Genomic DNA, 18,541 nt, shown 5'->3' with positions numbered 1-18,541 from the left:
TTTCGAAAGCCCAAGGGTGATGTCAACACGCAGCAGGCTTCTTCCTTGTTAGGGTATTAGTGACTTGAATGATGTGATAGTTGGGGGTTCTCTCTCTCTCTCTCTCTCTCTCTCTCTCTCTCTCTCTCTCTCTCTCTCTCTCTCTCTCACTAAAGAGATTTACATATCTGAAAAGAAAAAAAGAAAGGTGAATTGGAAGTGTAACTCTCTGCATTACGTATAGCTTGTTGTGGTGTGTTTGTCGTGGTGTTGTGTGCGCCAATCCGGCATCGCGCATTTGCGTCTGTTGCCGCTTTTTTACGCTCTTCGGCTGACGCAGTGCGCTGACAACCTCGACCCCCGCCTCTCCGAGAGAGAGAGAGAGAGAGAGAGAGAGAGAGAGAGAGAGGGGGGGAGAGCTTTGTAGACTGTTGTGTTTATCACAACAGCAATTTTTTTTTCCTTCCTTTTGTCTCGGACGTCTCTGTAGTTCGTCTGGTCCTGGCTGAAGATCAAAAGCGAGAGAGAGAGAGAGAGAGAGAGAGAGAGAGAGAGAGAGAGAGAGAGAGAGGCTTGAATCATCCCGGCCCCTGCGTTATATTACATTGCTGTTGTTCCCTTACAGGCAAGTTCGGTCAGCTTACTTCTCACGACCATAGAGGTAAAAAAAGTGAAAGAGAAAGATAATCTGTTATAGTGTTGTAGATTATTCCGGTGGGCACTTCCCTCCTGGGCTGTGGAGTGGGGGAGGAGGAGGAGGAGGAAGAGGAGGAGGGTAAGTGAGTGAGGTGGAGGGAGGAGAGAAAGAGAGAGAGAGGGAGAGAGCACTGTTGACTAAATTGGCCACTCGAGTCCGAATGGAAGTAAGCCATCATTATTTGTACGACTGACCGTACGTAACAACTCTTGTCGCCTCCGTCGCTGCATCATCACCTTCTCCACCATCGCCATCACTATTACCTGTCTCCACCACCGCTACCTCACTCCATCGCCGCCGCCGCCGCCACCACCTGCTGCACTGCCACAGGTCGCCAGCACTCTCCAGTTAAAGAAGACGAAGGGGAAGAAGAGCGAGATCGCGGGCGGAGAGAGGCGGAGGGGCTGACTGGCTGGTGAGGGGGGGCAGAGGACTTCAAGGGTGTGGGCAGGAAGGAAGTTCACCCACGCGGAAGGAGGAAGTCGCCAGCTCGCCGCTGCCGCTGCTGCTGCTGCTCCCTACGCCACGGATGGAGTGAGAGAGAGAGAGAGAGAGAGAGGAGACACAGCCCATCAGGAGGAAGAGGAGAGGAGGGGGACAAGACGTATGCGCCGGAGGAGGCACTAATGATGGCTTGGGAGTGTACGAGTGACGCAGGGGTGAACTTGGAGGGCCGTTGAAGCCGTGAGTGGTGGAGGGAGGAGTGATTCCTTGGAGGTGGGGTGGAGGGAGGGGGGTGTTAGTAGTGTGGCATGAGGACACACCAGCATGAGAGGCTCTCATTCTTACCTGCCTACCTCTCCCTCCCTCCACTCCCTCCCTCCTGCCGCCACACTGCCTCTGCCTGCAGAAGGCATCTCACGTGGGGTGGGGAACGACACACACACACATACACCACAGGTTCTCATTGTCCAGCCACATCCTTCAACCACCCCTGCAAATATTCCTTACCCTGCTCGTCTCGCTCATGGTCAATCTCCCAGAGAAAAAGACGCAATCACACGACTCCATAATGTCCCTACTGTCATCATTACAAGTATGTATATAGATTACGTGGTTTGGGACTGCGTCGGTCTGAGAAATCACGTGGGACGCGCGTGTGTGGAGAGAGAGAGAGAGAGAGAGAGAGAGAGAGAGAGAGAGAGAGAGAGAGAGAGAGAGAGAGTAAGACATGGGGAGTATTCAAGACGAGTGTGTGTCGTAACGAAGAGGGGAAGACAGCGTAGGGTTTCTCTATGGATCCTCCTCCGCGGGCGGAGTGACGTGCCTGGAACATGGGACTTATCATAGCTCGCTCGCCCGCCACCCCGCCAGTGTAACCTACAGTGCGTGTGGGTGTTTCGATCACTTGAGACTCGCCCTTCAGTTCCTAGGACTTTTAGTATGCACTCTGTGTCCTCTCCTCTCTCTCTTTTTTTTTTTCTTGCGCCGCATCCCACAGGATAGGTAGGAGCGAACGATAAATTAGCCGCAAATGCCGCAAAAAAATATCAATCGGAATTGGTGATATACTCAGACCTCGAGGTATGAACATGACGAGGCAAACATGTCTGGAGAATTCCATTGGGTTCTTTTCGTCCCGGACGTTGATCTTTCTTTTCGTCCCAGACGTGGCAGAGGACGTTGAAGGGAGAAGGGGCGCTAACAAGGCGATAAATGAATTACCGTCAGCCTTATTTATGGACGGAGGGAAGACTAGAGTTAATACAAGACATCAGTCCGTCGACCATGTCCGTAGCAAGGGAGATAAACATAGTCTGCAGTGTGTGTGTGTGTGTGTGTGTGTGTGCCTCCCCCTCCCACACACACACACACACACACACACACACACACACGAGGGAGGAGGGGAATTAGATCATACGGAGCCGACGTAAAAGCCTCCTCCTCCTCCTCCTACCTTCAGGAAGTGGTTCGTCCATTCTGACAAGTACAGTGTTTACGGCCCTCGCAACAGAAACTGGTGCGGTAGATTGCCTGGTGTGTGTGTGTGTGTGTGTGAGTTGAGAGAGAGGGGGAGAGAGAGCCAGAGATCCCAAATTGCAACCTATACAGTCCTGACAGAATAGGAGGGACATGCTGAGTTTAGGGTTGTGACGTCGTAACTTAACGTACAACGAAGGAGCATTTAACACCCTCAATGACTCGGTAGGGTAAGGGGCGTGAGGAGAATGGAGGGGTTTGAAACCTCAAATGACACGGTTGGGCTTGTTGTTAACAAGATCGAAAACACGAACTCTTGGATGTTATCAACTGCCGGTAAATCTAAAAACCACCAAGACGCGAAACCACAAAGGGTTTGATGGGTGTAGGTGTGCTGGGAAATCATGATGGGTAGGGGAGAGCTCTTCCTTCCATTTCTTCGTTGTTGAGGAGGGAGGAGGGAAAGCATGAAGAATAGTAGTAGTTTTTATAGACGTATTTCGTCATGTCACAGAGAGAGAGAGAGAGAGAGAGAGAGAGAGAGAGAGAGAGAGAGAGAGAGAGAGAGAGAGAGTGTTGGGGTATTAACAGAGAAAAGCACAAGAGGAGCTATTGAGAGTCACGTCAGAAGGGTGGGTGAATAGATTGATTGGTCGGTCGGCTGGATTTTGCGAACCTGTAGGACGAGAGAGAGAGAGGGAGAGACAAATTCTGTGATAGTCTTCCCCCAAGGTGCATATGCTCTGTTTAGACAACAAAGCGCCCTTCAAGGTCGCGTGTAATCGGTGCTAGAAACCGTGCCTGTCATGCACATCCAGAACCAATTCTCTTCAGGCATCAGGAGAACGTCTGAAACATCTGCAGCTCACCATAGGAGCGAAGACTAGAAGAAACAAAAGAAAACATTACGCTTGGAAACTCCTTTGAAGACCCCCCTGTTCCCCATCAAAGAAGCCCCCGAAAAATCCTTTATCCTTACCGTGAAACGACAGCTCCTAAGTGTGCTTAAGGCACAGTAAAAGCCGTGGATTTATCCGGATCCTTTTTTTCACTGTCCAGGCCACTGTTTGTAAGTGTTTTGAAACTTTACGGATCACCCGCTAGAACAGAGGAGCTTCTGGGGTCATTTCTTCGTCTTAGAGTTCATTAAGACTTGGCATCTATATATATATATATATATATATATATATATATATATATATGTGCGTGTATCACTTTGGGTTAGAAAAGATCCATTTTTTTAAAGTCAGAGGGTCTGTCAGCTTTACTCATAGATCATTTGTGTTTCCATGATAAGTGGGCACGTGTTATTCCACCTCTTTGGAGCAAAGCAGGTCCAAGATGTTGAGGTTCAAAAGGTCTAAGGGTCACAGCAGTATCCCATATGCTTTTGAGGTCAAAAGGTCTAAGGGTCATAGCAGTTCCCAGATGCTTTTGAGGTCAAAAGGTCAAGGGTCACAGCAGTTCCCAGATGCTTTTGAGGTCAAAAGGTCAAGGGTCACAGCAGTTCCCAGATGCTTTTGAGGTCAAAAGGTCTAAGGGTCACAGCAGTTCCCAGATGCTTTTGAGGTCAAAAGGTCTAAGGGTCACATCAGTTCCCAGATGCTTTTGAGGTCAGAAGATCAAGGTCAAAGCAGGTCCCAGATCGTTTCGAGGTCAAAAAATTTACGAGGTAGGAGGAGGTCGCAGATGCTTTTGAGGTCAAGGTCATTGCAGCCACACTTTGTATTGATTTCGCGTCTGCATGACAGTAGTCCTGTTTGGGTGGATTTCACCAAGGCTTTCAAGGTCAAGACGACCAGGTCAGGTGGGGTCATCGCCCAGTCAACATGCCACTAAGATCACATTGTGCATGACGCGGGAAACGGCGATCAAGTATAAAGTAATGATAATAGTAATAATAATAATAATAATAATAATAATAATAATATTAATAATAATAATAATAATATTAATAATAATAATAATAATATTAATAATTATTATTATATATATATATATATATATATATATATATATATATATATATATATATATATATATATATATATATATATATCGTTGGGTTTTCTAGTCTGTACACTCATTTTTCTCAGTTACATGAATTATAATCATAATTTTGTGACGGGAATGATTCGATAGTCGACACTGGTTTGCGATATCACTCGGTGACACAATCTCTCTCTCTCTCTCTCTCTCTCTCTCTCTCTCTCTCTCTCTCTCTCTCTCTCTCCTTCAGTTGACAGAGGTAACTACTGAACAGGTGGGGGAAGTCGTTCTTGTCCGCGGTTTCAACCCACTGCAGCTCGACCCTTTTGAGCACGACGACGGTACGATCCTGGGCTTAACCGGCGCTTAACCCTGGGTAATGATGACCTGACCTCCCTCTCAACATGACCTCCAAGCTTCGGGTCAAAGGCTGTTGCTATAGACCAGCTGGATCGTGCCGTCGTGTGCGAAGGGGTCAAGCTGCCAGATTCGAGGTCGTCAAGTCCCTGACTCAAACTTGGGAAATATTTGTGGTGGATATTGTGTGTTTGGTGATGATTTTCTGTTGTCCCGCCTCAGTTAGGTAACGCCAGGAAGAGTTAACTAGTGTGGTGAATTTTGATGAGTATATATATATATATATATATATATATATATATATATATATATATATATATATATATGTATATGATTTTGTATTGTATGTTAGTTTTCTAAATGCGTGTTAGACTGCGTAGGTGTTAACTATGGCCGACACCCACTTCGAAGGGTTACTTTAAAAGGCGCTCGAAGCAGACGCTTAAGATGTACACACACACACAATTGGTGGACACAAAATTAATGATGCAATGTGTCTCACTGGTCTTGACATCCGTAGACCCATCACTTCAGGGATGATGTGGGTGGAGGATAACGTGTTAATTTAGGTGGAGGTTGGAGGAGGAGGGTGAAGGTTCATGGAGGCAATGCATGATAGACATGGAGGGTCCAGTGCAGCTGCGGGAGAAGAGGTGGAAAGTGCTCCTGAGTAAGCCCATCCTACTGGGTAGACTGCGGTGACGCAGGTCATACTTCCATAAGGGTTGCTGAGGGTTCACGTTCCCTTCTGTATTACTCCGCCGCTCTCGATTTGTTTATCAGTGGACACACACAGTCCCAAGAGTAAGAATAGTATCTTATAGTCACCATAGAGCAAAATCGTTCTGTAAAGTGATATTCTATATGTACTATATTCCTCTTAGTCCACGGGGAAGTGAAACACTTAAGTTCCCAAGTGCTTTTTCGTGTCGTAATCACATCATCAGGGGAGATCCAAGAGAGAAATATAACCGTCAGTTGATATACAACGAAGAGACGTAGCTAGGACGCCACTTGGTAAACAGATATATTACACCCGGGTAGGGTGCGTGAGGTAACTATACTTTGGGTGGTTTGGGTTCAGACACTCGTGATGTAAGTGGCATAGCTGGGTGGTGTGTGTGTGGCAGGAGTGTCTGTTGCCATGGGTGTGCTATGGGTGGAGGTGTTCAGGACCAGGGGTGCCGTGGGAAGTAAGTATGGCTGGCGCTATGGGCGGAGGAGGAGGAGGAGAGCAACAAGGAACAGCCCTCGCCGTCTACTTGGGGTCGCTGCGCTGCTCGGCTCTTTGTCCAGATAAAGAGAGAGAAAAAATGCTGTATGTTGTTGTTGGTAGTGATGGAGTTCTCCTGGGTCCAAGCCTGGCACTGGGCCTTTTTTTTTTTTATTTCCGTAGTTACTAACGTGGCACGGGACCAAAAAAAAAAAAAAAATGCCCTAATCTTGGCGATCTTGAGTGAAAGATTAGACAAAAATTTGTGGCGTAAAAAGAAGGAAGTGATTAATTGAGAGATGATGAAGTGTGCGTAGACCTGACTTAATAAGGATGGAAGGGTAGAAGGAAGAAGGAAGGACTAAAAGAAGGAAGGAAGACATTTCCAAAAGCTACGCTTCGGCGGTGGTGGTGGTGGTGGTGGTGCGGTGGGGGAAGGAGGAAGGGATCATAACGGGCAATCCTCGTATGGCCAGTGTTCACAAGGACACTGGAAAGCAGCTGCAGCAGCAGCCAGTCGGAAGTTCCGAGGATCTTGGTGTATGGCATCTTCTTCCTGTTGAAGTTCTTCATTCCGATTTAGATATAAAAATAAAACGAAACTTTGATGATACCTTACACCACCTTGCCCGTCTACAAGTCATCCCCCACACACTCTTGAACTTGGTCATGAGGGGCTGGACGAGTTGTACATACACGTCTCTGGTTATTATCATTTTTTATTTTTTCATGGACGAAAAATTGCTGACATGGATGACTCAGAATGCATGTCAACGCGGGAGGCAGGGGAGAGAGGTGTGTGTGTGTGTGTGTGTGTATCCCTCCCGTCGTCTGGAGAGCGTCGGGTTGCAGAAGTCTGCAGGAGGAGGGTGGTGTTGGAGGCGAGGCGAGGCTGGTGGTGGTGGTGGTGTTGACGGGATGGCGGAGTAAAAGTTGTAGGAGGAGGAGGTTCGCCCTACATGATGGTGGTGATGGCCTTGTGTGTGTGTGTGCAGTGCTGCAGGGAGGTGCTGCCTAGAGAGAGAGAGAGAGAGAGAGAGAGAGAGAGAGAGAGAGAGAGAGAGAGAGAGAGTTTAGGTCACGGGGTTCACTTTGGCTGGAGGGCGAGCGGGTAAACGGGGGGGGGGGGCATGGAGGTGTGGGGTGGTGTGGTGGGGGTAAAAACAAGGAGAATGTGGTGGTTGCGTCAGAGGTTGAGCCCAGTGTAGGGGGGAAGGACGATACACACACACACACACATACACACACGCCAGACGGCTGGCCTCCGCCGCTGCCGTGGGAGTGAGTGTTGCCCACACCTCCGGTGCTGTGGCTGGCTAGCTAGCTAGCTGGCTGGCTGGCCAGGGTGGTTAGTGGCTCACGTGTTTCATCGCCAGGGAGTGGCTGGCTGGCTAGTGAGGATGATCGTCCGGGGCAGAGCGCTACGCCGACTCTCGGCATCAGAGAACAACAAAAACATTGATTAAATTGATTCATTTGCTTGTAAGGCCCCTTAGAGGAACGTATATATATATATATATATATATATATATATATATATATATATATATATATATATATATATATATATACGTACATATGAGAGATATTGCTGAGAAAAATAGGTGCCTTATGAATAGTGATATAATTCATACTATTTATTTTACTGACAATATATATATATATATATATATATATATATATATATATATATATATATATATATGGGTGGGATTATGACTGTAAAATTTGTAATATAATTTACATTCGGTGCCACACGAAGACGCGCACCACTAAAACACATTCAAACTTTCTTGAGACTAAAACAGTTAAGACAGCGACTATACCAATGGAAAAATGCGTCGCCATAATTCCCGGTCAGAGAAATGAACTTGATGGACCCATTCTTCACCCATGCGATCATCAATGAGGTACTCTGTCTACTCATATTTAGACAAAAGTTTAATAAAAAAAAAAATGAATGATATGGGGGTTGGGTTTTGAGGAGGTGTGTGTGTGTGTGTGTGTGTGTGTGTGTGTGTGTGTGTGTGATGATAGTGATAAGAACTGTGAGGGTTGACGTAGCTTAGGTCTGCTTGGGGGTTTGGTAGGATATACCAGACAACAGTCCCTCTTGTTTACTATTTTAGTATTGACACGTTGGTAACACCACTACATTGATGATGACCAACCAACACCATTGATGGTGTACACCACAGTGATGACCAAACACCATTGATGATCTACACTACAGTGTTGACCAACACTACAGTGCTCATCAACACTACAGTGAAAAGTAACTCTACAACCGTCGCTTTACATGGATGACCAAGCGCTGCTTTAGTAGTGGTGGGTCTTCGTCTTCAGCCCTACATTAATCACCAGCATTATAGCGGTGACTAGCCAGCTACTGGTAGTGATGACCACAAGCCTTTACAGCGACGGCCGGCGTGTGTCTGAAGCCGAGACAGTAGCTGGGAGTTGGGGTGGGAGGGCCGTGGGGAGGGGAGAGTGTAGGAAGAGCACCGGCTGCAAATCGATAGGTCTATGACGCACCCATTTTTTGACGTCATCCCGCCAGCTTCTGTTATTACGTTCTCTTATATAAGTAGTTTTTCCTTTTTTTTTTTTCTTTCTCTCTCTCTCTCTCATCTGAACGTGATGTGAAATCGTGATTGCGAGTTAAATGTTTTATTGAATCCACGGCGAAAGACGGCGCGGCGTTAGTTAGTGCGCAACATGCATGCGTCGGGGTAACCCGGAAGCCATGCTTCTCAAATGTGGTGTCTGTGTGTGTGTGTATACGGCCCAAAGTGATGATAGGCGGAGTTCGAAGGTATTTAACGTGTCGTGAATTACAGAGGCCATAATTCTGGCCCTTTTTTTTTCTCTGTGGTAATGAGATTAGTTTTCCTCCCTACATGTGTGTGTGTGTGCGGGGTGAGGAAGGAGGGGGAGGGAGATCCTTTTATCGTGGGATGCGACCCAAGCCTGGGCCCCAGTATTGATGCATGCGTTGAAACAAGTTCAGCCGCCTTATGTAATGCCGTATATAGATATATATACGCCATGTATATTCCCTGGCGTATAGATATTTTTATATACACTATGTATATTCCCTGGCTTGTAGATATGGGATGCTGCTGTTCATTGTGGAGTTGGGGCTGGCAAATCAATTTGATACCAGACATTACCGTTGGAATTGATCTTGTGGTGTATGTCATTCGGGGGGAGGGGGTGTTAGCGTTGGAAAATGTGTGGTCTTGAGAAAGAAGTGAATGGTGGATTGCTAGGTAGCGCTCTCGATGGACGGAGAGGCGGACGGGCGGCGGTGGCGACTACCTCCACACTCCCCCACCCCCCCATGCATGGTCGCCGTACCCCGTGAACCGCCCGCCCCAGCGTCCTCTCTCCCTCTCCCGCCCACCCGCCAGCCGCCGCCACACTTGACGCACTCCCCTCCCCTCCCACCCCCTTCGACAACCCGACACCCTCTTCTCCCTCACCCCTACAGCAGCTCGCGCCCCCTTTTCCCTCATGTACGGTTGTTCATGCATGAGACTCAAGAGATAGAGGCGATATCAGGTCTTTTACCTTGATACCACGGCTTTGAGATAGAGGGGACATCGAGTCGTGTGTTCAGACTGCTACTGTCGCCCAGTTCAAATTGAGGCGCCGGCTTCGTGGCGTTGGTGTCCGCTTCCCTGCGCGAGTGTGTGTGTGTGTGTTTGAGCCGCCACGTGGAGTCGCCAAGGGAAGGGGCTTTCGTATGTAGTTAGCAGCACCGTGTGTGTGTGTGTGTGTGTGTGGGGGGCAAGAATGCGCGAAACGTGGGGGTGCGTGTGTTAAGTAAGGGAAGGTTTTTACCATACTACGCAGTGGGGAGTGGGTGGGTTACGTGTTGCTTACATATGTCACGTCACGTATGTAAGTGTATGAGGCTTTGTTTTTGTGTGTGTATGTAATTGTGTTTGTGTGAGACGGGGGAAATCTTGCCTGACTCATGATGGAATTATCATGTTTACCTAATGAGAGGAGGAGCGTTGGTGTGTGTGTGTGTGTGTGTGTGTGTGTGTGTGTGTGTGTGTGTGTGTGTGTGTTTGGTAGCGCCATGCTCGCTGTTAACTCAATGACCATAAATCAAGTGAGCTGGCCACCCCAACCCCTCCCTCCTCCTCCCTCTGGACCGCCCGAAGTGATATTTGTACAAGTTAAAGTATGATGGAGGAGTGTGACGGTTGTGCTTGAGACACACACACACACACACACACACACACACACACACACACACACACACACGGGTAGCAGCTGTGGCCCCGGGGTTACTTTTCAAAAGGGGGCCAAGTAGCAGCAACCAGCACCCACCCACGGGTGTGAGTGTCTGTCTCGTCTCCAGCGCGAGTTATTGAGGGTAGCGAATTACCGGAATGATAATTTCCTTGTTGGGTGATATAATAAACGTGATGGTTGGGGGGGTTGTGTTAGTTAGGGGGGGTCACACTCCTCGAAGGTCGTGGGGGAGGTACCCTCACCCTCGCGCCTCTCATCGCATTAACTCACGATGTCTTCATTAGGTATTACGACCTCTTTATTACCCCTTAATATAATGACGAGTGTAGCCCGGTCATTGGCGGGAGTTGGTGGGGGGAGGCGGGGGCAAAGGGGGGGCTGTGACACCACCCCCTCCACACACCCCCGTGCCATTTCTCTCTCTCTCTCTCTCTCTCTCTCTCTCTCTCTCTCTCTCTCTCTCTCTCTCTCTCTCTCTCTCGTTTAACCTAATCTAACCCCCCCATGAGCGCGATGACAAGGAACCCCCCACCACCCCCACCGAGCACCAACACTACGTTACCCAGGGTCTGTTCTGAAGGCCAAGACCACCTCGCTTTTTGGACCGTTGTGGGGAGGTCTGTGTTGTCTTGTGCATCTATGTAGTCCTTTTGACCAGACCTCTACGGGTCAGGTCGAATGAAGGTCACGCCAGCATTGATCATGGCTGGCGACTTCTCTCCCTCAGAGAGTTACATTAACAGGCCTAGATACTGAGAGGGGGGGAATCCATGATAATTTGAAGGGTGACTCACACGAGTGCAGCGGCTGGGTGTGGGGTGTGAGAGGCCAGCGCCGCCTGGAGCAGGAGTTGTACATAGTTGTGAATGAAACAAGTTTGACAATCTCCCAGAACCTGGAACATCCTAGAGCGTCATGGGATTAATAGTCTGGCGATTAGAGCGAAGTCTGGGTGACTTAACGAAGGCGTCTCTTTCTACACGTATCTCCCTGTCTCTCCTCCATACCCTAGAGACGTCTCTGTGTACCTTTATCTCTCCCATTTTTCCCCCAAAGGCCCCCCCCCTCTCTCTCTCTCTCTCTCTCTCTCTCTCTCTCTCTCTCTCTCTCTCTCTCTCTCTCTCTCTCTCTCTCTCTCTCTCTCACACCTCCCGTCGTGTCATTAGTAGACTCAGAACACCGTGGACACCACGCGACATTGCCCCACCGCTACCGAGAGAGAGAGAGAGAGAGAGAGAGAGAGAGAGAGAGAGAGAGAGAGAGAGAGAGAGAGAGAGAGAGATACCCACCGTCGCGTCCTCGGCGTGGTGGTGGTCCGGCCGTTGGCGTTCTCGCGTCGATCAAAAAAAAAAAAAAGAGCCTCGCCTAGCTCTCTGCTGAAGCCTTCGTGTAATGTAGACTCTTGGTCAAGGATGGGAAAATGATCTTCGTCCTCCTCCTCCTCCTCCTCCTCCTCCTCAGTAATCTGTTTTCCATGGCTCCCCCAGCCGCAGAGAGGCATGGTGTCATCGTTACGTGTTGGTTTTTTTCCCCCTCCTCCCCCAAAAGGCAGATTTCACTTCTGAAGTATAACTGATAGCCGTGCCTTGTGCAAGCAGAGCGGAGCAGCTGTTGTCTTATGCAAGCAGAGCAGAGCAGCTGTTGTCTTATGCAAGCAGAGCAGAGCAGCTGTTTTCTGTGTGTGTGTCTCCCGCCCTCCCCTCACCACCACCATGAAGAAGATGATGATAGGCTGGAGTTTTGCACGCCTTCTTCAAATCATTTTACGCCCTCCAGATTACAAATAGCGTTGCGCTGTTGTTAGAACCTTTTTACTGCAGGCGAAGCTGTGTCGTTAAGGAGAGATCGTGAACAACGTCTCACGAGCCACGTGAGAAGTTTCAACAACTCCAAAGCGATTGGGGAGGAAAAAATGATAACGCACGGTCTATCGAAAGGTATTGCCATTTCTTGCGTCCGCTCGTAAAAAAAGACATGAGTCCCTCTTGGCGTGACAGTCACGGAGTACCTGCTTCCAATACGGAATTAAAAGATGACTTAAATAAAAGGAGAAACGATAGCACTGAGTCTTTGATAAGATTAGACACTAGGACACCAAAGAACTGATCCAGCTGACTTGCATATGCCATATGTAATTCCCTCCTGTGAACAGCGCTGTACCAACTACTGACAGAAGAGCTGCTGCGGACCAATAGGTCTACTGTGGTTTACACATGGACTTTTTTTTTTTTTTGACAGGGTCCGTGCACCCGCTGGGAGAAATTGCCGTGGACGCTCTCAAATATCGTGCATTCATGTTTGTTTCCCAATCGACAGATACTGTAGATAGAGGGAAGTGGAACGCATTATTTGCGTCGTGCGGGGTCTCTCTCTCTCTCTCTCTCTCTCTCTCTCTCTCTCTCTCTCTCTCTCTCTCTCTCTCTCTCTCTCAATTAGGGCGTAATGTCCTCCTAGTTTTCCACATTATTAAAAGAAAACGAAGTTGCTGTTGGATACTTGAAAAAAAAAAGAAAATGGCGTTAACCGGCAGATGTTTAGGGACATGACGGAGAGGCGTCCGTACCGGAGGGAGGCGCGAGGGCTCGCCTGGTGTATCATATCATCATCAGGGAAGTTGGATTCCACACCAAGCTTATTATTATTATTAGAATTATTATTATTATTATTATTATTATTATTTTTTTTTTTTTTTTCTTGCTTTGTTGCTGTCTCCCGCGTTTGCGAGGTAGGGATTATTATTATTATTATTATTATTATTATTATTATTATTATTATTATTATTATTATTATTATTATTATTATTATTATTATTATTGCTGTTATTATTATTATTATTATTATTATTATTATTATTATTATTATTGCTGTTATTATTATTATTATTATTATTATTATTATTATTATTATTATTATTGCTGTTATTGTTATTATTGTTATTATTATTATTATTATTATTATTATTATTATTATTATTATTATTGCTGTTATTATTATTATTATCGATCAGCAGACCAGAGGAGTCTGTATAGACGAATGTTGATGTCGGCATGAAGACTTCTTGAAAGAGCACGGCAAATCTGCATCACCACTTGGGAGTGTAGCTGGGGGGAAACTATGGCAGAGGACGAATATAATGTATAGAGCAAGTACCGTTTTTTATGTAACGTAAGATGGAATGAAAACGGGAAATTGCTCCGATTTGTGAAGTTCCACCTCTTCGTGGATGTACATATCGTTGGGTAATTACCGCAAGAATGTATCTTTGTTGTGTGAGGTACGATTACCTTCTTGAGCTGCACTGGGAAGAAATTTTACACTCGTTAGAAGGACCCACTTCTGTTTCTTGTGTGTGTATATATATATATATATATATATATATATATATATATATATATATATATATATATATATATATACCCGTCCACACCGTGTTGAGGGTGGGAGGGTGGAGTGGCCGGCAGGGGTCGCTTGATATCGCTGGAGGAATTTCCATATTCCTCCGATGCCCACGTCCACGGGCCCTCTTGGCTTCGCTGACCTGGTTTACTGGGCGACGTTGGCGTCACAAGGCTGTGGAGGGTGTGGGCGGAGGTCAGGAGGTCACCAGGGTACGGCCCCCGGGTCACCATCCCCGACATTCCGGCTCTAGCGGGAGGTTGGAACTGGGAGAAACACGTACTAAGCTTCCCCCAACCCCCCCAGGGTACGACCCACTGGAATCGTGCCACAGCGGTGTGAGACGATGGTTCAGTTCGGGGTCGTACGTACGAAAAGGTTTGGTTCCAGGGCACGACCCACGGTCGTTCGAGTTGGCAGGTCCGGGTGGTGGTTGGGGGGGGGGGGGAGGTCGTACTTACCAAGGTTGGGTTCTCTGAGATGGATGAGCGTCTCTCTCTCTCTCTCTCTCTCTCTCTCTCTCTCTCTCTCTCTCTCTCTCTCTCTCTCTCTCTCTCTCTCTCTCGCAGCAGCAGCCCGACTATTATATGATAAGATCCAAGAAGACGTTGAGGAAAGAAGAAAAAAAAAAAAACGTGAAAGAATGTTGATTTTATTTACACAAACTCGGCGGAGGACCTTTCACAACGGTGACCTGGTAGAGAGAGAGAGAGAGAGAGAGAGAGAGAGAGAGAGAGAGAGAGAGAGAGAGAGAGTACACATTTAATGCGCACAGAGAAAAATAGATGGCTGGCTGATTAGGACGTTGGCTGGATGTATACGGTATCCAAACAGCAGTAGTTGGTTGTTGACCGGGCGAAGTCCTCCTTGCCTTCCGTAGTTTGAATCTCTGACCCGTTAAAGCCACGGCGCTGGTGCCCGTCTTGTTCCTCACCCTCGCGTCCGACACGACCACGAGACTAGGCTGTATGTACAATCCCTGTAGTATCATCCCACTCCATAGATTACGCGCTAGGCTGCCTAATCCCCGTATTATCGTACTTCGTAAATTTCCATTAGAGTTGATCATTAATAATCTGTCGATCTCACCAACTTGAGGAAGACTTTTTCTTGAAAGATATGGACCACGTCCAGTATCAAGCCTCTGTATATGATAGATCCATGGTAATTAACAGGGTGGATCAAAAAAAGAAGGAAAAAAAAAAAAGTCGCATTTGGCGTGCAAGATGGAAACGCGAACCCGATCATACGACGCGAGGGAAGCAGTCAAGATTTATGTTCCGTGAAGGATGATGTCTTGTCAGATTGGTATCATCGTAGTCTCGATGAAGGCAGCAAAGGCACTCTCGCATCTCAAGAGCAAGAGACATACTAGGTTGGTTAAACGAGAACTTTCTAGACGAGAGAAACGAGACTGGTGTTTACGCTGTGTTTATTTAATAAGCATTTGTTCTCGCAGAATGGTGTTTACGCTGTGTTTATTTAATAAGCATTTGTTCTCGCCAGAATGAACGCCGCTGTGTGCTATCATCGCCATACATAGCTGGAGAAATTCCCCAGGGGTAAAACTCGGGTAAAGATCCCACTCCGTTTACCACCCACTTTGGAGTTTACGAAATTTTACAAACGCTTGACATGGGCTCTACCTTTCAGCGTTAAGCGCGGGAAGATACTTCATAATATATTTAAACCCAAGACACTGGATGGCCTAGTTCTCATATCTCGTATGAAGACAGTTCCTTGCTGGAATGAGTCAGTACACTGAAGAGCCAACATTGCGTAAAAGTTATATTTATATAAAGCAACATTGTTTTATCGCGAGGTCGCTGGTTGATAATGTCTATGGTGTCATTTTGTGGAAAGTGACTGATAAATTACCCTTCGTTACGTCAAGGATAATTAACTGCTGTGAGTAGTTGATTGGTGACAACGCACGTGATTTCGAAGGCAATCATTCATAGACACTTAAGTATAATCTGAATTTGATCGTCGGCCAACGAACGACAACGAGGATTGCCGAACAGTACTTGTCAGTGACACACCGCCCACAGCCGACTCTTTAAGGTAGTGACATCGGCCAAAAGCAACCGAATCTATCTTAACCAATCAGATAACAATTGAATATTCGGTATAAAGCCACCACATTGTGTGTAGGATGTCTGAGCGCCGTGTGTGCCCTGTAACACTTTTAAAAAGATGATGATGTAGTCGTGTGGTTCAGGCAACTTCTTTTGTGTACCATCATCACATTTTAAGCGGACGTCAAGGCTCAGACATTAGCTGAAGAATTCTACTACTACTACCCGTCGGTTGGCTACGCTACTTTCTAATTGAAGCCTTTGCCACTTGCTTGCACAGCAAAAAGTATATGGGTGGTTGTATCAGCAGGTGTATATTAATTCAAAAAGTGAATTATGGAAGCAGGGAATATTGTCTGAGGTCCTCTTCATGATATGGTACAAGGTACTGAACCAGATAACCAGTTCTTCTCCGATTATTTTAAAAATGACGTAGTGTTAGAGCGGATGATTCATAGCGTTTTATTGGCGTTGCTTTGTTGTTTCTCTCCTCGGTGGAGCTGGGCCGCGTCGTCTGTTTTTCTGCTAGAGACTATAGGGTGCAGACTCTCCTCCCCTCAGGGATACCTACTTGAAGTAATGGGGGCATTGATGTAACATGTAGTGTGAAAATGGAGTAACAGGAGTTTGGCGCAAGTGTTAAAAGATTTAGTTTCTCTTTGTAAAAAGATTGGCTTAGCGATCGTGCCATTCGCAAGATATTTTCCAAGGAATGGAGAAAGGGATAGGTCGACTTGTACCTTGGTTAGGCTATAGGGATAAGCACACTTTCGAAAAGTGATATAAAGATGATTTACCTCGACCCAGTGTAGTTAAGGAATCTCTTGTGTTTTGTTGAAGTGGTAGGGGATGTGCACTGTATGTACGTGATAACGACCAAATGATGGACGTTTTGTTTTATTAAGGCTATTCGACATATTTTGTAAAAAGCTCAACAGGTCCAGAGAGCCAGTTTTATACACACGCTTATAAGGGATCGAATAATTATGCTTTGTGATGTAATAGTCTTGAGTAAGACTTAATGATAAAGCTATAATATTAATGTTTGTGTGTACTAATGATTATGGTCTTGACCGGCAGGATGGTGTGGAAGTCAAGGAGGAACTGCCCAAGAAGGTGCGGGCGGAGGAGCTGCCCCAGACGACAGCGCCGACTCCCTACGCGACGTACGATCCGCTCATGTTGTCTTATATGTGGCGGTGCGCGGCCCTAGCGCCCTCCTGGACGGCCACCCCCCTCGTCACTAGGGACGGCAAGGCTCTGCCCCCGCCTCCCCCTGCCTTTGTTAGAGACAGGTCAGTAACTCTCTCTCTCTCTCTCTCTCTCTCTCTCTCTCTCTCTCTCTCTCTCTCTCTCTCTCTCTCTCGCAAACACGCATGCTCATTTCATCTTTGGTTCACACATAATAAAGTAATTCACACAAGCTGACGAACTCTGCAAAACAAAAGTGAAGTTGTCAGTACCTAAGCCTGATGTTAATTCTCTTCCCATCTCCACTGGATGGCCTTAGGTATCCAGTCTGTCGACTCATTTACACATCCTTAAACCATCTTGCTAAAAAGTGAGGTAAATCTTCCACATTAGTAAACAACTTCCTAAATTCTCAACTTCGCATTCCAAGTTGACTCATCAGGTAGAACTAAACGTCTCCATTCACAAGACAACTTCACTGCACACGATCAACAATCATTCCTCTGCCATCCTCATCTTGAAATAATGCTAGACCCTTCTGCCTGTTCTCCTTATACCGTCATATCTACTATCATATATCTGCCATGCGTCCAGAAGCTTTTGCGAGGGTGTGGCGATACGATCTCGTCTCTAAGCTCCACTCTTTTGGCTTTCCTCCCTTACAGGATATCCACTTCTTCCACAATTTAGATTACTTTTCTTCTTTAACCGTATTCATGTTCCAGTTGAGGCTCAGTCTGTATATAGACTTTCCTCTGACTGGAGCCTTCGATATATATATATATATATATATATATATATATATATATATATATATATATATATATATATATATATATATATATATATCATAAATGCTTCTTTACATATCTTTCTTACATCATCAATTCGCCTAATGCCAGCTTAATCTCTCTCTCTTCATTACTGCTAGTTCTGGGGAAGGTGCTTCATAAATATGAGCATGGTTTATGACTTCTAAGTTTCCTTGTTAGTTTTGCGCCCTCTTTTTTATTAATTGTACATTCACATTTTAGGTTGTCAAGTTGAGGGCTTATTTAATGATTCCTGCAAATAGTCATAATAATTTGTCATATGAAGTGGTTGCTTTGGCTTAACTGACAGTGTGATGTTTGTATGATCGTACAGCGTACCAGCCCCACTGCCAGCCTACCTGAGCCAGGGTCCCCCTGTGCTTGCCGACCCCGGACGGGTGGTGCCTCTTTCTGACTCGCAGAAGTTCGAACGTCACTACCAGCCCAATGTTGCCTTGGCCCCGCCCAAAGTGAGGGATAAGACCTCCCGCGATTCACTGCCCGCCAAGGATCTTGCTCACACAGAACTGGTCCTCGACGCTCAGGACAGCAAACTTGCTGTGTACCTGGTAAATATCTCTTTTTTTTTTCTATATATGGCTGTAATTATATATGTTTATGAGATAGAATATGAAACGCT

General features: G+C 46.5%; 1 protein-coding gene across 1 annotated transcript in view; it reads left to right on the top strand.

The window, feature by feature from the left end:
- Snoo (Sno oncogene) overlaps positions 1-18,541 on the top strand; it is a 320,342-nt gene that overhangs the window by 298,634 nt on the left and 3,167 nt on the right. The window contains exons 2-3 of the mRNA XM_071668954.1: positions 16,979-17,193; positions 18,236-18,470. Of these exons, the coding sequence (XP_071525055.1) occupies positions 16,979-17,193; positions 18,236-18,470 (450 nt within the window). The remainder of the gene's footprint in view (positions 1-16,978; positions 17,194-18,235; positions 18,471-18,541) is intronic.

This window comes from Panulirus ornatus, chromosome 13 (assembly GCF_036320965.1).
Source record: "Panulirus ornatus isolate Po-2019 chromosome 13, ASM3632096v1, whole genome shotgun sequence".
NCBI lineage: Eukaryota > Metazoa > Arthropoda > Malacostraca > Decapoda > Palinuridae > Panulirus > Panulirus ornatus.
Note: the sequence above shows the minus strand (reverse complement) of the source record. Positions and strands in the feature narration are given on the sequence as shown.